Below are 18946 nucleotides of genomic sequence, written 5' to 3' on the forward strand. Positions count from 1 at the left end.
TACAGTAAACGAGACCAACCATTATGCAGAAACTAAAACTAAACTCCGTGGCCTGTAGTCCGCAAGTGAACTATACTGACCGAGCGACCACTGCTTGTCAGTGAAGTTAGTGCCAAGTTTTGCGGATAAAGGGTGTCACATGGTCAGAGCAACAGATCCCAACAGATGTAAATCTGGTTTTCTAGACTGGAACCATAGGCAGAACAATTCATAAAATGGCAGTGTGGGTGTGTTTAAACCACAATCTTCACGGCAGCTCTACAAATCAGCAACAGTGGATGAAATTTCTATGCTCCTGGTGTCGTAATTATATTCTAATAGACTCTGACCTCTGCTGTGCTTAATGACTGCTACAACAACCTCAATTGCTAAAAATCATACCCTCATATTCTTCATATATGACAGGATTCACCTAAAAAATGTGATTAAGTTGCAATCATTTTAGTTCAAGCATGCATTTTTTTTAATTTAAACAATCTCCTTTGCCTTCAGGTTATTTAAATTTAACCTACCATACATTATAGGTAAAGAGCTCAAAATGTTTACACATTCTACATATGCAAATGGGAGATCTGTCCTTAGTTGCTCTTTACAAAAGAACAACTACATTAAGCCACTTATACTCATTTTGGGTGGGAGCATGGGCAAAAGTTTATTTAAACCCCGTCCATATGACTTGATGTTAATACAGAAAGAACTTGAGAGTTTCACTTAACATGTCACCCTCTAGCCAAGCCAGGAGGAGGCAAAACTCCTGCTACTTACCCGCTTCATCACAAGGGTTCGGTCCCCACTCTCTTCCTCATCTGGTGTTGGAGGAAGAGGCCTGTTGGGGGCCCCACTTGATGATGGACCTGCTTGCAAAAGTCAATTTTTGGTCCAGATACAAAGTTCATATAACCCAAGACAAATTACAAATACATGACAAACCTTCATTTCTAGTATTGGTGCTTATGAAACTTGGAATTATGAGGTGTATCAGAAAGTTTCCAGACTAGGTCAAAAAAGAATTATTGGCCTAACTTACTCAATTTTAGCTGCCATCTCCTCTGAAATAGTCTGCTTGGGAATGTACACAGTGATCACATAATTTTATTCATGCTTCAAAAGGACTTTTCCTTAATGCTGTCAAGTACCACTTGTGATTCCCTTTTCATGTCGGACACTGTTTCAAATTGTCCCTTAGTTTCATTTTCAATTTAGCAAACAAAACGAAATCACAGGGGGCTAAGTCCAGTGAGTAGCAAAGATGGGGAATGATAACCACGATGTTGTTAGTCACAAACTATGATTTTTAGGGGCATGTTGACAGGTGTGTTATCAGGATAAAGGAGCAATGTAGCACATGTTCAAATTTTCTCTTAAGATCTCCATGCAAACTCCATTAACTGATCCTAACTGCGTCTGTGAGCTCATGGATTGTTCGGCGACAGTCTTCGTGGATGAATTCTCTAATTTTTTCAACATTTTCTGTTGCTTTCCTTGTGCTTGGTTGCCCTGAAAGTTCATCATCTTCAACTGACACTTGACCAGCCTTGAAACGTCAATGCCATTCAAAAACCACTGTCCGGCTTAAAGAAGGTTATCCAAAAGCCTCACAAAGCATTTCAAGAGTTATGCGAGCAGATTTACTGAGCTTCATGCAAAATTTGATGCAGACACTTTGTTCAATTTTGTCAACCACTGCAGACCAAACAAAACAAGAAGTCAAAAAAGTACCCATGTAAAAACAGTGTGTGTTCACAGCGTTGTGTCGTGTGGCAGACTGATGCAGTAGGCTTTCAGAAGTGTGACCTTGGTGTACCCTCTCATCTTCCTTCACTGAGGCAGTGGCAATGATCACAGTCCAGGAGCTTTCTGATACCACCTGGTAGGTAATGAATATCTTCCCCCCCCATGTTCTAGACACATATTTTGGATCATGGAAGTGGTCATAAAGAGAATCCATCTGTAAAATATTTTTCTTACTGGTGTTAGGTTCACACCTGACCAAAAACATAGAATATTTCTGCTAAGGAGCTATGAAAGATCCAGTACCAGTTTTCTTAAACAACGAACACAAAAGCAAGATCACTTTGACAATAAACATTCCTATTTCCCTAAAAATTAATGCACACAATAAACATTCCTATTTCCCTAAAAATTAATGCACACACTGTCCCTCCATTTCTTTCCAGATAACAGTTTTACTTTCAAAAAACAATGCAAACTTGTCAACTCACCTTCATGAATCACCATTGTCTGCGGTGCATGAGGAGGATCCAGTGGTCTGTAAGGAGAAAGTTCGGGGCTGCACCAACAAAAGATGAGAACAAAACAAGGTGAACCAAAGAGAAGGAATAAATGGAACAAAGGACAGAAGGGTGAGAAAGTGGAAGATAGGAAGGAAAAAAGTCTGTATTAATAAAGGTGAGATATATTATTAGTGTAAGATATAAAAGCAGAACACAAAATCATTAACAAATGTTTCAATAATTAAGAAGTGAAGAAACTTTGGCAACTTATTTTACTGAAGTAATTATTTTTATTGTGCATGTTTAACTGTTAACATACCAGCTGTCACGTGACATATGTCACTGAGCAGGCTGGTGTAATGTTTATGTTCTAGACTTGTATGCAAGCTTAAATGACAATTTGGTGTCAGAACATGCCTCGATAAATAATTGAATTTACGAGTGCAGCCGCCGAAGACAGTGCAAGTCTAGCGTTTGCTGGAGTGAATGGAAACAATACAACTAATTGTGATTCTGCCGATGATAGTAATTGTGAATTGTGTGATTGTAAGAGCAAATGTGAAATAAATTCGCTATATTCAATATGGTGTGAAGTTATTTGTCACGTGACCTACCCAACACGTGACAATATTTTACACTGCCTAACATCTGTCTGTTATGCGGACATGTGTAGGGATTTCACAGTACACTGGCATTTTTGCAGAAGTCCACAAGATCCTTCAGAGTACACTGTAATAACATGCCCATGTTGCAAGCTTCCATTTTAGACAGAACTGGAATGTGTCAAAGCACAACTTTCATTGCATTTCTGCAAGGGCAGCTCTATGAGTCTTACATTTGGGGAATGGGTTACTGAGGGCATATACAACAGCGATCACTGCTAATATAACAGCAGTAAGTGTTAACCTGTGTAGTCTTGAAGAAAGCAGTCTTCTGGGATTTGGCACCGTGTATGTGTGGTGTTAACCGACATTTCGGAGGAACGTATCGCCTCCATCTTCAGGGTAGAAGGAAAAATATAAGAAATCCACAAGCAAAGAGACCATGAGAACTGGTAAAAGCAGACTTCTTTCTTCATAGTCACCACCGTGAAAGCCTCAAATCTTACACTGTGTAGTCTTGTCAGCGGACATCAACATTTTGGCCAAGGATTGAATCATAAGGGAAACAATGAGAAATCAAGCTCAAGTGGAACAACATGAACAGTTTGTGCCAGAGAAAATCATGGAAGCCTTTTGCCCCCACACCCTGAAGCAAGAATAATAATCTCTCCAGAAACAAGACAGTTACTTCCTCCTGAGATGACACTCTGCCTAGGCCTAAAAAGGGGCGCTTTCTCTCATAACCCCTGGTGTCAGATTGGATCATAAGAAAAGGCAACAGAGAATGAGCAAAATCCTAATATGAAGACAGGATATTTTACCCTTCATAAGGTGTGAAGACCATTCATCTACACCCTGAATGAACAGTCTTCTCCAAAGAAAAGACAGTTACTCTCTCCTTAGGCAATACTCCTGTCTAAAAATAGACAGTACCAGAACTAGTGGTGGCTATGCCAGTATCCAGGATTTCTGTTTCAGTAGTTTCAATCATTGGATACATCTGTAAACCAATCTGCATAAAGTTCTGACAAAAGGTCATCACTGGACATAAATCTGACAACCGAACCCATGTTTCATACTGCAGAATATCATAGAGCAAAAGAAGGAACAAAGTAGAATGAATGCATTGTTTTGCATTTCTCCTGTATCAAAGGGCATGAATTACTAATGATCTGTGCCTGGTGAGAAGCAGAGCAACAGGAACTTGAGACACTGACATGGTTCAATCAATATGTACAACAGATCACATGGTACTTTGCTGGAATGAAGCAGACTGAATGGTAGGATTGGCATGCATAGTTACGGAAAGGCAGGGGTTACAAATGTCTATATCATTATTGGGAGATCTACACAATTGCTAATAACCTGGAGCCAATGTCAGCTGGAGTAGCACCAAAGAGGGGAAGAACACATTTGGATAAATATAATCTAGGCCCACATGCAATGCAAGGGATTTATATCAAGATTTCGATGTGTCTTGCTCAGGTGTATAACCTTGAAAAGAACATTTTTTTTTTTCATTATTCCCTGTTCAACGCTAGACTGCCTCTGTGTTCTGGTGGTCAGAGTTCCTGGCTATGGATCCAGGGGTTCCGGGTTCGATTCCCGGCACTACCAGACTTTCTGAGAGGTAATGGTTCTGGAACAGGGTCCACTCAGCCTCGTGAGGATAACTGAGGAGCTACTTGAATGGAAAAGCAGCAGCTCTGGTATAGAAAACTGAAATTAACGGCCATGGGGACTTGTTGCACTGACCACGCAACACCATCTATCTGCTAAAGGTGGCATTAACTTCACCGACAAGCAGCAGTCGCTCAGTCAGTATACTTCACTTGCGGGCTAAAACCACAGTTCCTTTTTTATTCCCTGTTCATTGCTCCTATTGTTTGGAAATGGCTCTACCTGCTTTCCCCTTCCCCTGGCTCTAAGGAACCATACTCAATGCCTACATATATATGACCACATCCTCACGCCACTCACTTCAAGTCCTGAGGCTTTGTGATCGTCTAAAACAAGGCTATGAGATGTCACAACCAAGAAGACCACAACATGGGCATTTCTGCTACATATCAAACTCAATATCAATACTTCACCAAGAGCCATGATAGCAATGATACATCAGTGTACCATAACATTCAAAATTCACATTTGATGTTTGGACCACCAGTGTGAGTGAATATAATCACTTACAGTGGTTTAGGTGGGTCGCTAGCGAGCAGGGTGCCATCATTGCGGACACCTGTGCCATCTTCCCCTTCATCTGAGTCTGACTCAACAGCTGCATCCAGGATAGAAGACGCAGACTGTGGAAGGGAAGATGGTGGTGCTGGGAGGGCATTGTGCGATGAATTTCCTCCAACAGCCGATGAAGACTTGCCATTTTGCCGGGAACGGGCTGGAGCCTCTGGCTGAGTAACACCCAGTTCGTTCAATTGAGCAGCCAGCATGTCCAGATCCTGTTGCATTAGAGAGGAAACCATTAAAATGCTGTTTCCTTACTAAATCATTATATACAAATCTAAATACCTAATGCAACAAATTATCATTATTTACAAGACCAGATAAATTTAACAAAATATTCTGATGTTTTTTCCAACAAAAACTGTACGGAAGGGATTGTCAACCACATGTCCATGGACACAATGCCCTCACGTGGGTGGCAGGCTCATGTTGGAATTTTAAAATATTGTCTCATATAAGGGGTAGGCATGAGAAGATTGTGGGTTCTAGATTTGATGACAGGACTTATTGGATGCCCCTATTACAATTACAGTTGATTATAACAGCTTACGCATTGAACCCCTTCTGTATGACGAAACTCTCACTTCTGTCCGAATCTCAGATTTGTCTCTGGTTTGACTTCTGGATCTTTTCTTCCTTTATAACTGCTAGGTGGCCCACACAATTTAAAATGGGGCCCACATCGAAGACACTGCGCTGAACAGTTAATTGTCCTCTGCTGTCCTGTCAGTTGTCACAGCAATCTTGTGTTTTGCAACTTGTTACCTGCTTATCCATTGCCATAGGAACTGTTTACCAAACTGTTGTCCAGCAACAGTCCATACCGTGTTCCCACAAGAACGTGCTTAGCGAAGTGTTGACTAGCAGATGGTCATATTCAGTTTTCAGGTGTCATGTCATAATATTCTTAATAAGTTCCTAACTGCTTGCTTATGACCACAAAGAATGTGGTGATTTCTACTCTATGAAAAATAATCTCTGTCCAGTAATGAGGAGTTCTAAATGTTTGAGTGTCACATAACTGACGGGTTTGAGTGTAAATTGTTAGATGTGACACTTTGTAGGAAAATGAATTAGGTATATTTCTGTGAGCTACAGTGGCCACAAGAATGCTGTAATAAACATCTTGATGTGAGAACACATGAGATACAAAGCCATCTGAGTTCTAGTTATTTCATTTTTCTGGTAAATACTGTAACATGACAGCTGACAGCTGAAACAGTGGAATGAGTAGAGGCGGTCACATCACTGCAAGGCAGTGGCAAGGTAAATACAATTCTGCAGCAACAGATTCTGATGCAAAAATAGAAGATGCAGTGTTTTCTATGCCGCAAACATGTTTCCACAGCAATAAAATCAACACGCAACAATAAAGGAACTGTCAGAAGCAATGTTTTCTACATAGTCTATGCCCACACCATAAAACAAGGACCATAAGTGGGATTTAGTCAGTCAAGAGTTGCAAGTGAGCAGCAGCAATTCATGGTTGGCTCTGAAGAATCTCTTTTGTTAACAGCCACTACCTGGCAACATCTAGTAATGATAGAATAACAAACAGAAGATTTTGTATTGGTTTAGAGAGTGTATAAGTTAGAGAGACTGTTACAACCATCTGAATAGCTACAAGTAACAGGTGTCCAATAAATCCAATTATCAATCCAAACCATGTCTAGTCAGTAACACATGACAGCTGGTGTCAACAGTGGGGCTGGACTGAATTTCTGGACTTATTTTATTGTGAACTGCTGGACTTGAACCAACGTGACAGATAATCATGGCTGACTTGAAATGTCTGGTAGCCATCATGGAAAGGCTGGAAGCCACAGCAGAGGCCATTCAAGAAAAGATCTAGGCTATGAGGAAGGCTGGCCTGGAAGAAATGGAGGCCATAGTGAGGGCCAGCCAAAATGGAGCCGCAATAAAATACATTCAGTCAAGATTGGAAAAAACCATCAAAAATTGGATGGAAGACATCCTGACATCTGTCAACTAATGAATACAGGGCCTCCGTAAGAAACTGAACATGAAGACTGAAGAAACACAACTGGGGTTACAAATGTCCCTCAATACATAGAACATCAGCCTCTGCAAGGAGATGGCAGACACACAGAAGGACCTTCATGGAAAGCCCAACCTCAGGATACAAGGAACACAGGTTGTGATAGCAAAGTGGAGCCAATGACTCCATAAGGATGTATCCAACACAAAAAAGGGCCTTCACAAACAACTCGACCTCAGGATCCAAGGAACAAAGAATGCAATACAAAAGTGGATCCAAAGTCTCTGTCAAGGAGATAGAAGAAAAAGGGCCTTCACAAGGGCTCGACCTCAGGATCCAAGGAACACAGGTTGAGACAGAAATGAGGACCCTAGTAAAAACCACATGGCATGAGTGAAAATGTAGCTGGCAGAAGTCGAAGCCTGAGTTGAGTGCAGATGTTGCAGGAGAACAGGAACTGGCATAGGCATAGCACAGCCACCTAAGTCTAACGGATTGTTATCATGCGCCATGCTCTGACAGGAGTTCAAGACCGTAGTATCACACAACTACTGGACGCCCCAGAAAATACACATACCTGACTGCCAACTTGAATAAGCCAACTGCCCACAACGCTACACATTCAACATATGAGATACAAAAGTTATCTGCAAACTAGCTACTCCATTTTATATATCTTTTCTAGTAAATATGTTACAGTGAAAAACCAAAATCAGACAATATCAGAGATCACCTGGCCCTTTTTGGCACTGTCAATATTCGGTGGTCACCACTGACAATGCCCTACATTTTGGGAATGTCTACTTCATGGTGTTATCATAATGACACCAGTGTCGAGAAGTGTTCATTATAATTCTAGACAGTGACAATGACGATGACAATATCCAATCATCACTGGTCAATATTTTCTGGTGAGTCTTTGAATGCTCTGTGCCTGTACATTGGGTGTCGCAATGATCAGCCAACCATATTACTGTTTTCACCAATAATAACACAGGGGACCTGGAATTCGCAACAATAACTGGCCATTTATTACACTGTCCAGGACTATATTCTTTGTTCACAACAGACTGCTCTTCTTTCCCATATTATAAATCACAGGCATGGTCATAAATAGGGTAGGATATTCTTCCGAATACAGCTCTTCATTGCCTTTATCAAGCGGCTGGAAGACATTAACATCCACTGGCTGGGAGCACAAAATTCTATATTACTATCTGTAATCATGAACATCTGAAACTCCAGTGGCGAGAGCACTTGCATATATGTGTGTGCCAAATTCCTGCAAGTATGCTGTACTTGTATTTTGGCAAGCTAAATGTTCTGTCTGGTTATATTCAATGTGAGCCTGTCATGGTTGTTTCACATGTCTAGTTCTGAGGGCTGTTTGTTCAGGCAGTCATGCCTGTGTTATAGTTCTGCAATTGTTGTTCCTATATGCATGTCTGCAATTCTGCCCCCTTGGTACTTCATTCTTCTTTATGTCATGTGGATACATATGCACACTGTAACCAACAACCAACCAAATTCTTCATATTTATACTTTTGTGTTATTCTGCTAATGTTTTATGTTCTCTCCCTGCTAGTACGAGTAACTGATATGGATTTTTTGTATCCACTTAAGTTACATTACATTTCTGTGAAACTGACTTATGTCTACTCAATCTGTAAAGTTGTTACCCTACCCTTATCAGAGCCTGTCTGCCTTGACCTGTCTGTCCCAGAACCCTGCGATTTATTCTCTTCCTGCTATGCCTGCCAGTGCTACATCTGAATATCTGTACCATTATCATCATGTAAGGTTTGAGGTTTTCGTGGTGGTGACTATGAAGAAAGCAGTCTTCTGGGATGTGGCACTGTGTAGATGTGGTGTTAACCGACGTTTCGGAGGAACATATCGCCTCCATCTTCAGGGTAGAAGGAAAAATAAGAAATACCGCAAGCAAAGAGACAGTGAGAACAGGTGCAAGCATAGTAATGCCAGAAATAGACTCAGCTATATGACAGCAGGAAAGGAAGGGACAATTCTACGTGGGAATCTCAAACATCCAGACAAGTCAGCTGTAGCTGAACACAGCATTGATATGGGACACTGCATTCAGCTTCAGAATACCTCCATCCTCGCCACCAAGAACCAATATATGGATCACATCATTAGGAAAGCCACTGAGATTGAACTCCATCCCGACAATATAAACAGAGAGGGGGGCTTTTGTCTCAGCAAGTCATGGAAGGCTCTCATCTGTTCCCTAAACCCCCTCCCCGCTGGGACATGATGCCAGATCCACAAGGCCACACAGCACCCCCCCCCCACACAATATCGTATACCTGCTCTAACCTTGCTCATGCTCCCCAGACCCTTCCCCTCTCCACTGATTTCCCATGTAGACCTGTCCCTTCCTTCCCTGTTCTCATATAGCTGAGTTTATTTCTGACATTAGTCTGCTTGCACCTGTTCTCACTGTCTCTTCGCTTGCGGATTTTCTTATTTTTCCTTCTACCCTGAAGATGGAGGTGATACATTCCTCCGAAACGTCGGTTAACACCACATCTACACAGCGCGACATCCCAGAAGACTGTTTTCTTCATTATTACCATGTTTGTTAGTCTAATTATCCTTGCCCATCTCGGGAAATGGTACACTATGACAATGAGAGATGACATCACGAGCCCTCCTAACTGTTTGTTAGTCTAATTATCCTTGCCCATCTCGGGAAATGGTACACTATGACAATGAGAGATGACATCACGAGCCCTCCTAACTCTGCCTACTGGGGAGAGCTTAGGATCATTTGCTTCACACTGGTGTTAGGCTATGGACGCCTGGTGTGCAGGCAAGGATGCAACAGTGTGGGTACAGGTCTTCTTCTCCCAGCAAATTTTTGCCTTTGAGAATGTAGGTGACTCAACTACAGCAAACAATAAATCCAGTCTCTTATCGGTGCTGATGTATTGCATTTCACTATTCTGAAACATTACGAACAATCTTGACTTTTGTTTGAATATTGCTCAAGCAGAAGGGTGCCAGGAAAGACATACTTACATTTTCACTGCAAAATGTATTGTTAGTCCAGCAATAGATGCTACAGTCCTCTTTGTAAGGAGTCTTCTTGTTCTGCTCTAGTTCTAGCTGACATCACAGAAGTCAGTACATGCAGCTAATCTAATCAAAGTGGTTCAAAAGCCAAAGATTTAATTTATACCTCTTATCATAATGCTTTAAAATTGAAATATCTGGAAAGATAAAAATCTCAAAATAGGCAAATTACACTCATACACAACCTTGTGAAATGTTAACTTTCTTTTCTTCAAGTAACTCACACTAGTAGACTTCAGGAGATTAATCTCCCAAGAATAAATCTTCCTCTTACACCAAGAAGATTGGAAAAATAAAACTGCCTCTACTTCAAGTATTTTTCTGTGCAGTTTTGGACAAACTATTCTAGTGTACAACAAATTTCTGATAAAAATCAATAACTGATTATAAATATCAACTGTATGTGATCAGTCAGCTGTTACCATGTTTCACATTAATTATTCTTGTTCGTTCTAACGAAGTCTTGACAACTTGAAGCAAGTCTTGAAAAAATGACAAAAACTGATCGATGGGATAAATATGATCACTTCGTTACAATCTGTAGATAAACATCATGATACAGGTATTTTACCTCATGCCAAATTGAAAATAAGTAAAACCTTTGGTTTCATCTTACCTCCTAAACGTCTACTCCTCAGAAAAATATTTACTATGCACCATCAATTTCTTCATAATGACTTGTGTCTGGAAGCAATATTGTATTTCTTCACAGTCAAATTCAAAGACTTTATTTAACATTCTGTGCATAGCAACTCCATCACTGCATCCATCTTATGTTGCTGCTGTGCTGCATTGGACAAAACACATCCTCCTGAAGTATGCCTCTTTTCCATTAATTTTTAGAACTGATGTCAGTAACAGGAGTATATGGAAGTGGTAGATGAAAATTTGAAGTCAGTAATAAAGGGTTCTGGCAATAGTCTATAACCCTCAGGTTTAGTGGGGTTTCAAGCTTTGTCCATCAACTGGTATTCTAAAGAACAAGATGTTTTGGAAACGGGACATTTCAATCCTGAGGCTTCCCCACGTTTGGAAGCACCTACTCTGCTGGATCCATCAGAAAGAGCATGTCTCCCGAAGCCTTTTCACCTGAGGACAGAAACCAATCTAGTTTCTGCTTTGTTCTTTACAATACTGGTAAAGATAAGGCAAAGTTGTCCCCATGTTTAACTAACTAAGCACTATGCCATGAGGGCATATGAGTGGATGTACAGATCACAGGGAAAGACACCCAGTACCCACTGGATAGGCGGTTGGGTGGACCCCAGAACCGGTCTGGACAAAATGAGAAAATTCCAACATTACGACAAGTGAAAGGTAGGGAATTATAAGTTACATATATGAACATGGCATGTAATTAGTGCAGAATGTGTGAATGCCCAGAAGTGGGCATCTAAATATATGTGCAAAAACACACAGTGCAGTATGAAAAAAATTAAATGTAGTGAATAGACATAAAGCATTGAATCAAGGCAGACTGAAAGAATACTGACAGAGATTTCAGAGCATAAAGAAAAATGAGGTTTAGACCAAGAAAGACCTCGGAAAAGATGAAATGAATATCTAAAGCTTGAACAGCTGCCCATATTACGAAATTAAGAACTACCAGTTGGAATAGACAAAAATGGACACAGAGGCACCTGCAACATTCAGATTTTGAAATGTATTGTACTGGCTAATAGTTTATGCTGCAATTATGGGACAGAACTAAAGGCTAATTAACAGCATTCTAGAAAATGTGGAATGTGTCCACATGTGTACCCTTGTGCCCTTTAATAAAACATATAATTTAAAAGAGACAAGAAATTTAACTTAAACTTGAAAATCAGTGAAGGTTCGCAAATGTAAAATACAAAGTTTTATTAACAGTTCAGTTCAGTGTGTGGATTTCATCAGAAATCTGAAAGTTTGTGAGCAGTTTTGTTTTAAAACAAACATTTGTACTAAAAAACATAAACTCCGTGGTTTTAGTCTGCAAGCGAACTATACCGACTGAGTGACCGCTGCTTGTTGGCAAAGTTAGTGCCAACTTTAGCTGACAGAGGGTCCCACATGGTCAGCGCAACAGATCCCCACGGCCGTTAATTTCGGCTTTTTAGGCCGGAGCCATTATTTCCTTCAAATGGCTCCTCAATTATCCTCATGAGGCTGAGTGTACCCCATTCCAGACCCGCTACTTCTCAGAAAATCTGGTAGCGCCAGGAATCAAACCCAGACCTCTGGATCTGTAGCCAGAAACTCTGACCACTAGACCACAGATAAAATACATATAAAAGTATATATAAAGCAAAATCATTAATGTGACTGCACTAAATTGTTAAGACTACAGTCTCATAATTGTAGTTTGGTAGATGGACACCACATACCAGAAGTCCATAGTCTGATAGTGACCTACCAAAATGCATACACACCACATCTCAGGAAACTGTAATCTTAACAAGTACCCATGTACCAAAGTGAATGCAGTTACATCCCCAAAAATGTAATTTGGTATTTATGGTCTGGAGAACTTTAAAGCTCACAGAAATGAAATGAATTAGACATGTATCAATAAAAGAAAAGATTGACTGGTATTCATGTTGAATTTATTCTAATGCTCTTAATGTTTCTGACACTGTATTTTAATCAGTTAAGCCAGACAGCTCAGTCAGCAATGATGTGGCTGGATGCATAGAGTTCAATTCCCAATACAGTCAAGATTTATCTCTTCACCACCAGGTCCAGAGTAATTCTGAGGCTCACCTACTGAGCTGATCCTGCAAACTCTTCATTCAAAGTAAAGCAACCAAAGTGAGAAGACAATCACCAGCATCAAGTGTTGAGATTAAGAACACATGGAACTCTTGCTTCTCTCTCCCTGTATGACTTCAGTGCACGGCGATCAGGTTCAGGAATAACTTTACCTTTACCTACCTTCATCAGGAATGTTCAATACAAAGACTGCTGGCCCAGAATGGATAATGCTCTATGTGATCCATGTCCAAAGACTGCATACTTCTGCTAACAGCTATAGAAGATAACTGCACATATTTTGCCAGTACTGTGAGATTTCTCAAAGACGAAAATATATCAACTCTTGCTAAGAAAGGGTACATTAAATATATCATATTATACTCAAACTGTATACAGGCCATTACTCTGTTAAAGATACACTTACTTTCAAAACAGCCCAACTTTAATATTTTTTATCTTTCCAGGTTTCTCTTGTATACGGTATGTTAAACTTTCACCTTGAACCACTTTCTCTTAACATAAAAGAAGAAGCAACCAAAATATTGGCAGCAGGTTTCTACTAAAGCACCTAGTTTTCTAATACCAACAAGCAACCACATAGTAACTAGACTGTTATAAAAATAAAAATAAATTATATAAAATGAATAAGTACTGTGCCTACCTCTGGTCTTCTTGGAGGAAGCTTAAATCAAACAGAGAGAGAAAAACTTGGAATTAGGTGTCATAGCAAATTAAACAAGTGTGTAATAATAAGCAAAGAAACACTAAAATTAAATACAAGTGCTATTATATGAAAATGTAGTGTTTAGAATACTAATTCATTACAATGTGACTTTCCTATAACTTAGATTACAAAGCAAAGCATGCAGGATTACCATATGATCATGTATTGCTATTACAATAGTACCAACATTGTTACAAATATAAGTTATGGCCTGCAAAATGAAGACCTGACAAACAACAAATTGGTTTAATAAAATAAATGTTCTGGGAGTGACAATGGATACTGAATCTTCTTATTTTCTTTTTAATATCGATTCAAATACTTCGTTTCAATGATAAAATGTTAAGAAAAAATAATTTTATAGGAGAAATAAAAAACTGTCTTTCTCAAATCAGAATGGATTATCCATATAAAAGTATGTAATTGTATGAATGTATATTGTGACGTATTTGCGCTATCCAGGATGCCCCCTCCCCCCGCCAGCGGTGCCACTACTATGGTGATGGGCTGGTCAGTGCTCCAACCCCTCCGCTGCGGTGATGTGGCAGCGCTTCCCACTGTGACATGGAAGGTGACAACAGTGACGTAGCGGGGGATGCCGCGGTTGCTATGCACCAATCCACTTCTCTGAAAGCTTATAGAACCTGACTCTTAAATTTCAAACATTCCTGCAAAATTTTGTTTGCTGTTGTATGTGGCATGTTTAATTATCTCACATCATGTATGAGTGATTTTCATGAACTGCTGACAAAAGCTAAACTTCACATTTAGGCTTCAGTGACCATTTATCTCTTGCAGATTCTACCTTCACAAACACAGCCATTATGATAAAATAATTTATACCACTTGTAAATTGACATTTCTGTTGGTAGTACTCTTCCAAACACCATAAAGTCTCCTTTGCACTGCAACAACTGACCCAGACTTACAAAGTCACAGCACACACTCATCTTTTTCTACTTGAGATGTCATTTTTACACAAGTATAGTGCTCCAGGTGGAAAAATCTGGAAACTGAACTAGAACAAACTATAAATTTGATCGCGTTACCTATTGATGTTACTAATGCAATTTTCTTATAATCACCCGATAAGTATGCTAAAGAATGAACACGCAACCAATTTACAGGATTTAACATCTTTCAGAACCATGAAAATGTTTATTCCATTCAATCCATCAGTCTGAATGTAAACCCATGCTTCGATCACCTGGATACAAAGAAATCCTTATATTTGCAACAATCTTGTACACAACAAATAAATAGCACTATTTGACAGTTAATAGTACAAAAACTATTATGCAAGATTGTTAGTTAAAAGGTCAGAATTAAACAATAATATGATACCAAATGACAGCCAGTGGTATAATAAAAAGCAAAAGGAATGGAGGACATAAACTGCTAGATCCTGACAACATAAGAAGAGGATTCATGCATGTTTCACTGCAGGTCCTCTATCTTGTAGTATAAAATTATGTGTGTATTGTTTTACACAAATTTACAAATGTAGTTTGCATATTATAATTTTTATTTTAGATTGAAACTTGCCAGCTGAGTGCTTAAACTGTAATCATATTGTAGTAAATCATAAATCAGTTTCCAGAAAATGCTGATGTCCAAAACTTGACTGGATTCATGACCAAACCATACTATTCTGAGACAGTCAAATCAAATGCACATCACCACTACTTCATAATGATCTACCCTTTAAATGAAAACTTACCAAGGAAAGACTACTGTCTTCTAGGATGTGAGAAGATGATAACACATTACTCAGAAATGGTGGTAACTATAACACATTACTCAGAAATGGTGGTAACTATCTACCAGACCAGATGGTATCACACCCCAGAAAACAATATTCTCCACAGACATCGCCACAGGTATATCAAATTTCACCATCTGAGAGATTTTGCATCTAAAAAATATTATACTCATTCTATATGCCAAATCCATGCCTCGATTACAGTATAAGGTTCCTCATTAGCCTTCATTTTGCCTCTCAGCTTCTTATGCCAAATAATTTTCCTTCCAACTTAGACTTTGAGTAATTTCAACATAGTATACATGTTCCCACCCGGTGTGGAGGCGTGTTAGAATACATCCATCGCATCCCTGCGAGTCACAGAAGGCTATGGAAAAGGAACCTGGTGTCCGGAGGTACAACTGGGCAACCCTGTCACTGGGGACATAAATAAAGACACCTGGTCCTCCAGGATGAGAGTTGGGCACAAGGCCGATGAACTTGCTCTGTAAAAAAATTACTGCTGCAAAATCCAAAGAAGGGAATACAGGATCGCCTAATTCACGGCACACAGCCTGGAACATACATATCTGGCAGAATCTTCTAAAGAAAGCCATGGTTCAAAAGAGGTTGTTGTTATTGTTGCTGATGGTGGTGGTGATACGTGTACCCTCCAAAGGGTAAGAAACCATACTTTGCAACTATACAAAACATAAGGCAAAATAACTGCATAACTGCATCCATATTGAATTATCATAAATTCTTCTTCTCTTCTTACTACTGTTCCCTGATATTTAATTTTATGCAACACATTCACATTTACCTCTTTTCCCATATAATCATACAAGAAGCAATGGAAATTACTTTTGAAAAGTTTTATTTCACTTAAGCTCAACGAAATAACACTTCTTTCTCTTAACCAAATTTACAGTTTCGGCAGAATTTATATGACTGAAAATAAAAATAATTATGTTATTCTCTCTATGGGAATACTGTTAGGATTTCAAATCATTTACTTCACTATCACTAACATCAACCAGGTTTCAAAAGCTGAAATATTAAAAAATAAACAAAGTTGGATGAGCCATCTCAAGTTGATAATATGCTACATGAAGCTGAGAAAAACACTAGTACACATAAGCAATCTGTGAACAAGTAGAACTGAGATGTATGTACATAGTAAATTTTCTTACAGTGTAGATCATGTGGGGAGTAATGTCATGCATTTCTATTCTTTGAACTGAAAAACATGCAGGACATGACCCCAGTTTGTAAACATGAATCCCCTTCTTAATGTTATTGGGGAAGCGACAGACAGCTGTCCACTTATCTGGTCAAGTTTCCATCTTCCAGGGAAGCTTAGGCGAAAAAGAAAATGAAGAACAAGTACTGAATATAGACTTCTCACCATGGGCTTGAAAATGTGCGAGTTGCGCTGCTGGGGTTGTGGAGCTGCAGACGAGGGTTGCTGGTGACTTGCAGCTCCTGTTGGTGGTGTGGCGGGTTTCTGCTGGCGATCCTCCCTTGGTGGAGGAGGCAGTGGTCGTGACGGGGGATGAGGATCTGGCACAACTAAATGCAAGGTAGCGGATAAAATGTTTCATAATAATAATGTACCACTCAATCTCCACCGCTTCCAAACATATGTACATTTCATAAAAGCTAAAGCTATCCCTATAACAGGCTGTGAAGGCCAATAGCGTTGTGAGACATCAAGGCTCCCACATTTTCTAGACAGTGAGCGCGCAGATTGCGGTAAGATTGTCAGCCTTATGTCCTCCATGCCCTTTACTCCATAGGAAGATTTCTGGTACTCATTTCTGTTAGAGGCTGAGTTGACCCCAGGGCCAGATTGTTTTATTCAGTGGCGTCATTTCCCCACATGCATCACTGCCCACTGTCATGTCTTCCCACCCACCAACACACAACACTGGTTTCACTCTCACTCTCACTTTCCAACATTTTATTGCTCGATTCTTCCTTCGAAGTTTCTCCTTACAATTTCCAAATTAATCTCATCATCATATTGAGTTCTTCACTTAACATATCACTACTAGATTCTTCATCCACATCACACAAGGGATTATATCTAGTTTCTTCAACCCAGAGGGCCGTGGGTTCAGCTAAATGTAAAAGCATGCTACTAACATGTGACACTCCATAATATATAAATGGCATTCATTCCTCAAGAGGTTCAAATTATGACTTCCAGATGGTGTAAGGTAGCAGGCAAAACATTCATGCATGTATTGGTATTGTCTACAGTGCCAACTAGTGACATACAATTGAAATACGTCCTCAGGAACATGAAACAAACTTTGTTGATAACACAGTATGCGCCAAAATAAATAAATGTTCAATAAATTCGCTAGATCCGGAACGACATGAAGTTATTTGTCGCGTGACACACCCAACACCTGACAATATGCGGTACTAAAACTCGCGCATCTCAAACATGCATGTATGCATGTGCGTTTGTCGATTGGGCACAACTCCACCCGCGCATGTTCCCAGTAGTGAGAAAGAAGTTGTGTTGTGCAGTTGTTAGAAATGGGTCTCTTGATGGAGGAAAAAGTATTCATAGTTGAGTATTATTTTCGCTCATACGGAAGCGGTCGCCAGACAACTCACTTCCTTTGTTTTGAGCGGCCACATGTTATCGTCCAGAAACTGCTACATAGTACATGAGTGACAATATGGTGTGTGTCTCAGCACACAGCATATTAGGCCCCTATTTCGTTGAGGATGAGGAAGGTAATGCTCTTACCGTCACCCTAGAACGTTACAGGGACATGGTGATCAGACCATATCTTCAGGATCTGAGAAGGTTCTGTCGTGCAAGGGGCCTTCACATGAATAGACAGTGGTATCAACAGGAAGTCTTTTAATTTCAGTACTGGATATTTTGGTGCATACTGTATATCAACATTTGTTCATAGAAGCACAGTCACCATGTCGATTATATATCGACGTTTGACCAGAAAGGATTAAACCCTTACTTGTACATTAGGCGTGCATAATTCTGAACTCACCGATGAGTCTTTGTGGTATGGGGGGTCTCGCTGGAGGCCCAGGTTCTGGTATTTCCTCTCGTTCCCCTTTCCAATTGTGTTTAGACTCCTTTGATTCATTTTGTGTCAATGTTCTACCCTCCTGAAACACCAGCAAATTGATTAACATTCAGAAATTTGGTCAGAAATATCATCCAATGTTAATGTATGCCAAACACACAAATATATTAAAGCCACTACAAAGATGCTGCAATGCATAATGAAATAAGAGACTTATATGATTATATTTTATGAGGAATAACTTTCTGCATCACACCAGAAGAGATATAAAAGCTTTTACTATACATAATTGGCCTTTTGCAGCAGACCAGTTTTAATGTTAATGACATTGTAACATGTAGAGCTAGGCAATGGCATGATAAATACCTTCTCGCTTAAGCTCATTACAACAATACATGATTGCTGCCAGGTAACTTCTCCATAAACACATTCAAACATGCAACAGTGAAAGCTGTGTTCTCAATGGTCAAATGTTAAAGCTCATTGTTAGGTAGCAGTCAGCGG

The 18946-nt window shown here is 39.7% G+C and overlaps 1 protein-coding gene across 8 annotated transcripts in view; it reads right to left on the minus strand.

Moving 5' to 3' along the window:
* LOC111866791 (serine/threonine-protein kinase mig-15) overlaps positions 1 to 18946 on the minus strand; it is a 154006-nt gene that overhangs the window by 56507 nt on the left and 78553 nt on the right. For 5 of the 8 annotated variants that reach the window (XM_023856054.2, XM_023856052.2, XM_023856053.2 and 2 more), the window contains exons 10-15: positions 18404 to 18524; positions 16780 to 16943; positions 13568 to 13588; positions 5027 to 5292; positions 2223 to 2290; positions 766 to 854 (exon numbers count right to left, since the gene is read on the minus strand). In XM_023856054.2, the coding sequence (XP_023711822.1) occupies positions 766 to 854; positions 2223 to 2290; positions 5027 to 5292; positions 13568 to 13588; positions 16780 to 16943; positions 18404 to 18524 (729 nt within the window). The remainder of the gene's footprint in view (positions 1 to 765; positions 855 to 2222; positions 2291 to 5026; positions 5293 to 13567; positions 13589 to 16779; positions 16944 to 18403; positions 18525 to 18946) is intronic. The other 3 variants (XM_023856055.2, XM_023856056.2, XM_023856058.2) reach the window with 3 other exon arrangements.

The sequence above is a fragment of the Cryptotermes secundus genome, unplaced genomic scaffold (genome assembly GCF_002891405.2).
Source record: "Cryptotermes secundus unplaced genomic scaffold, Csec_1.0 scaffold384, whole genome shotgun sequence".
Taxonomy (NCBI): domain Eukaryota; kingdom Metazoa; phylum Arthropoda; class Insecta; order Blattodea; family Kalotermitidae; genus Cryptotermes; species Cryptotermes secundus.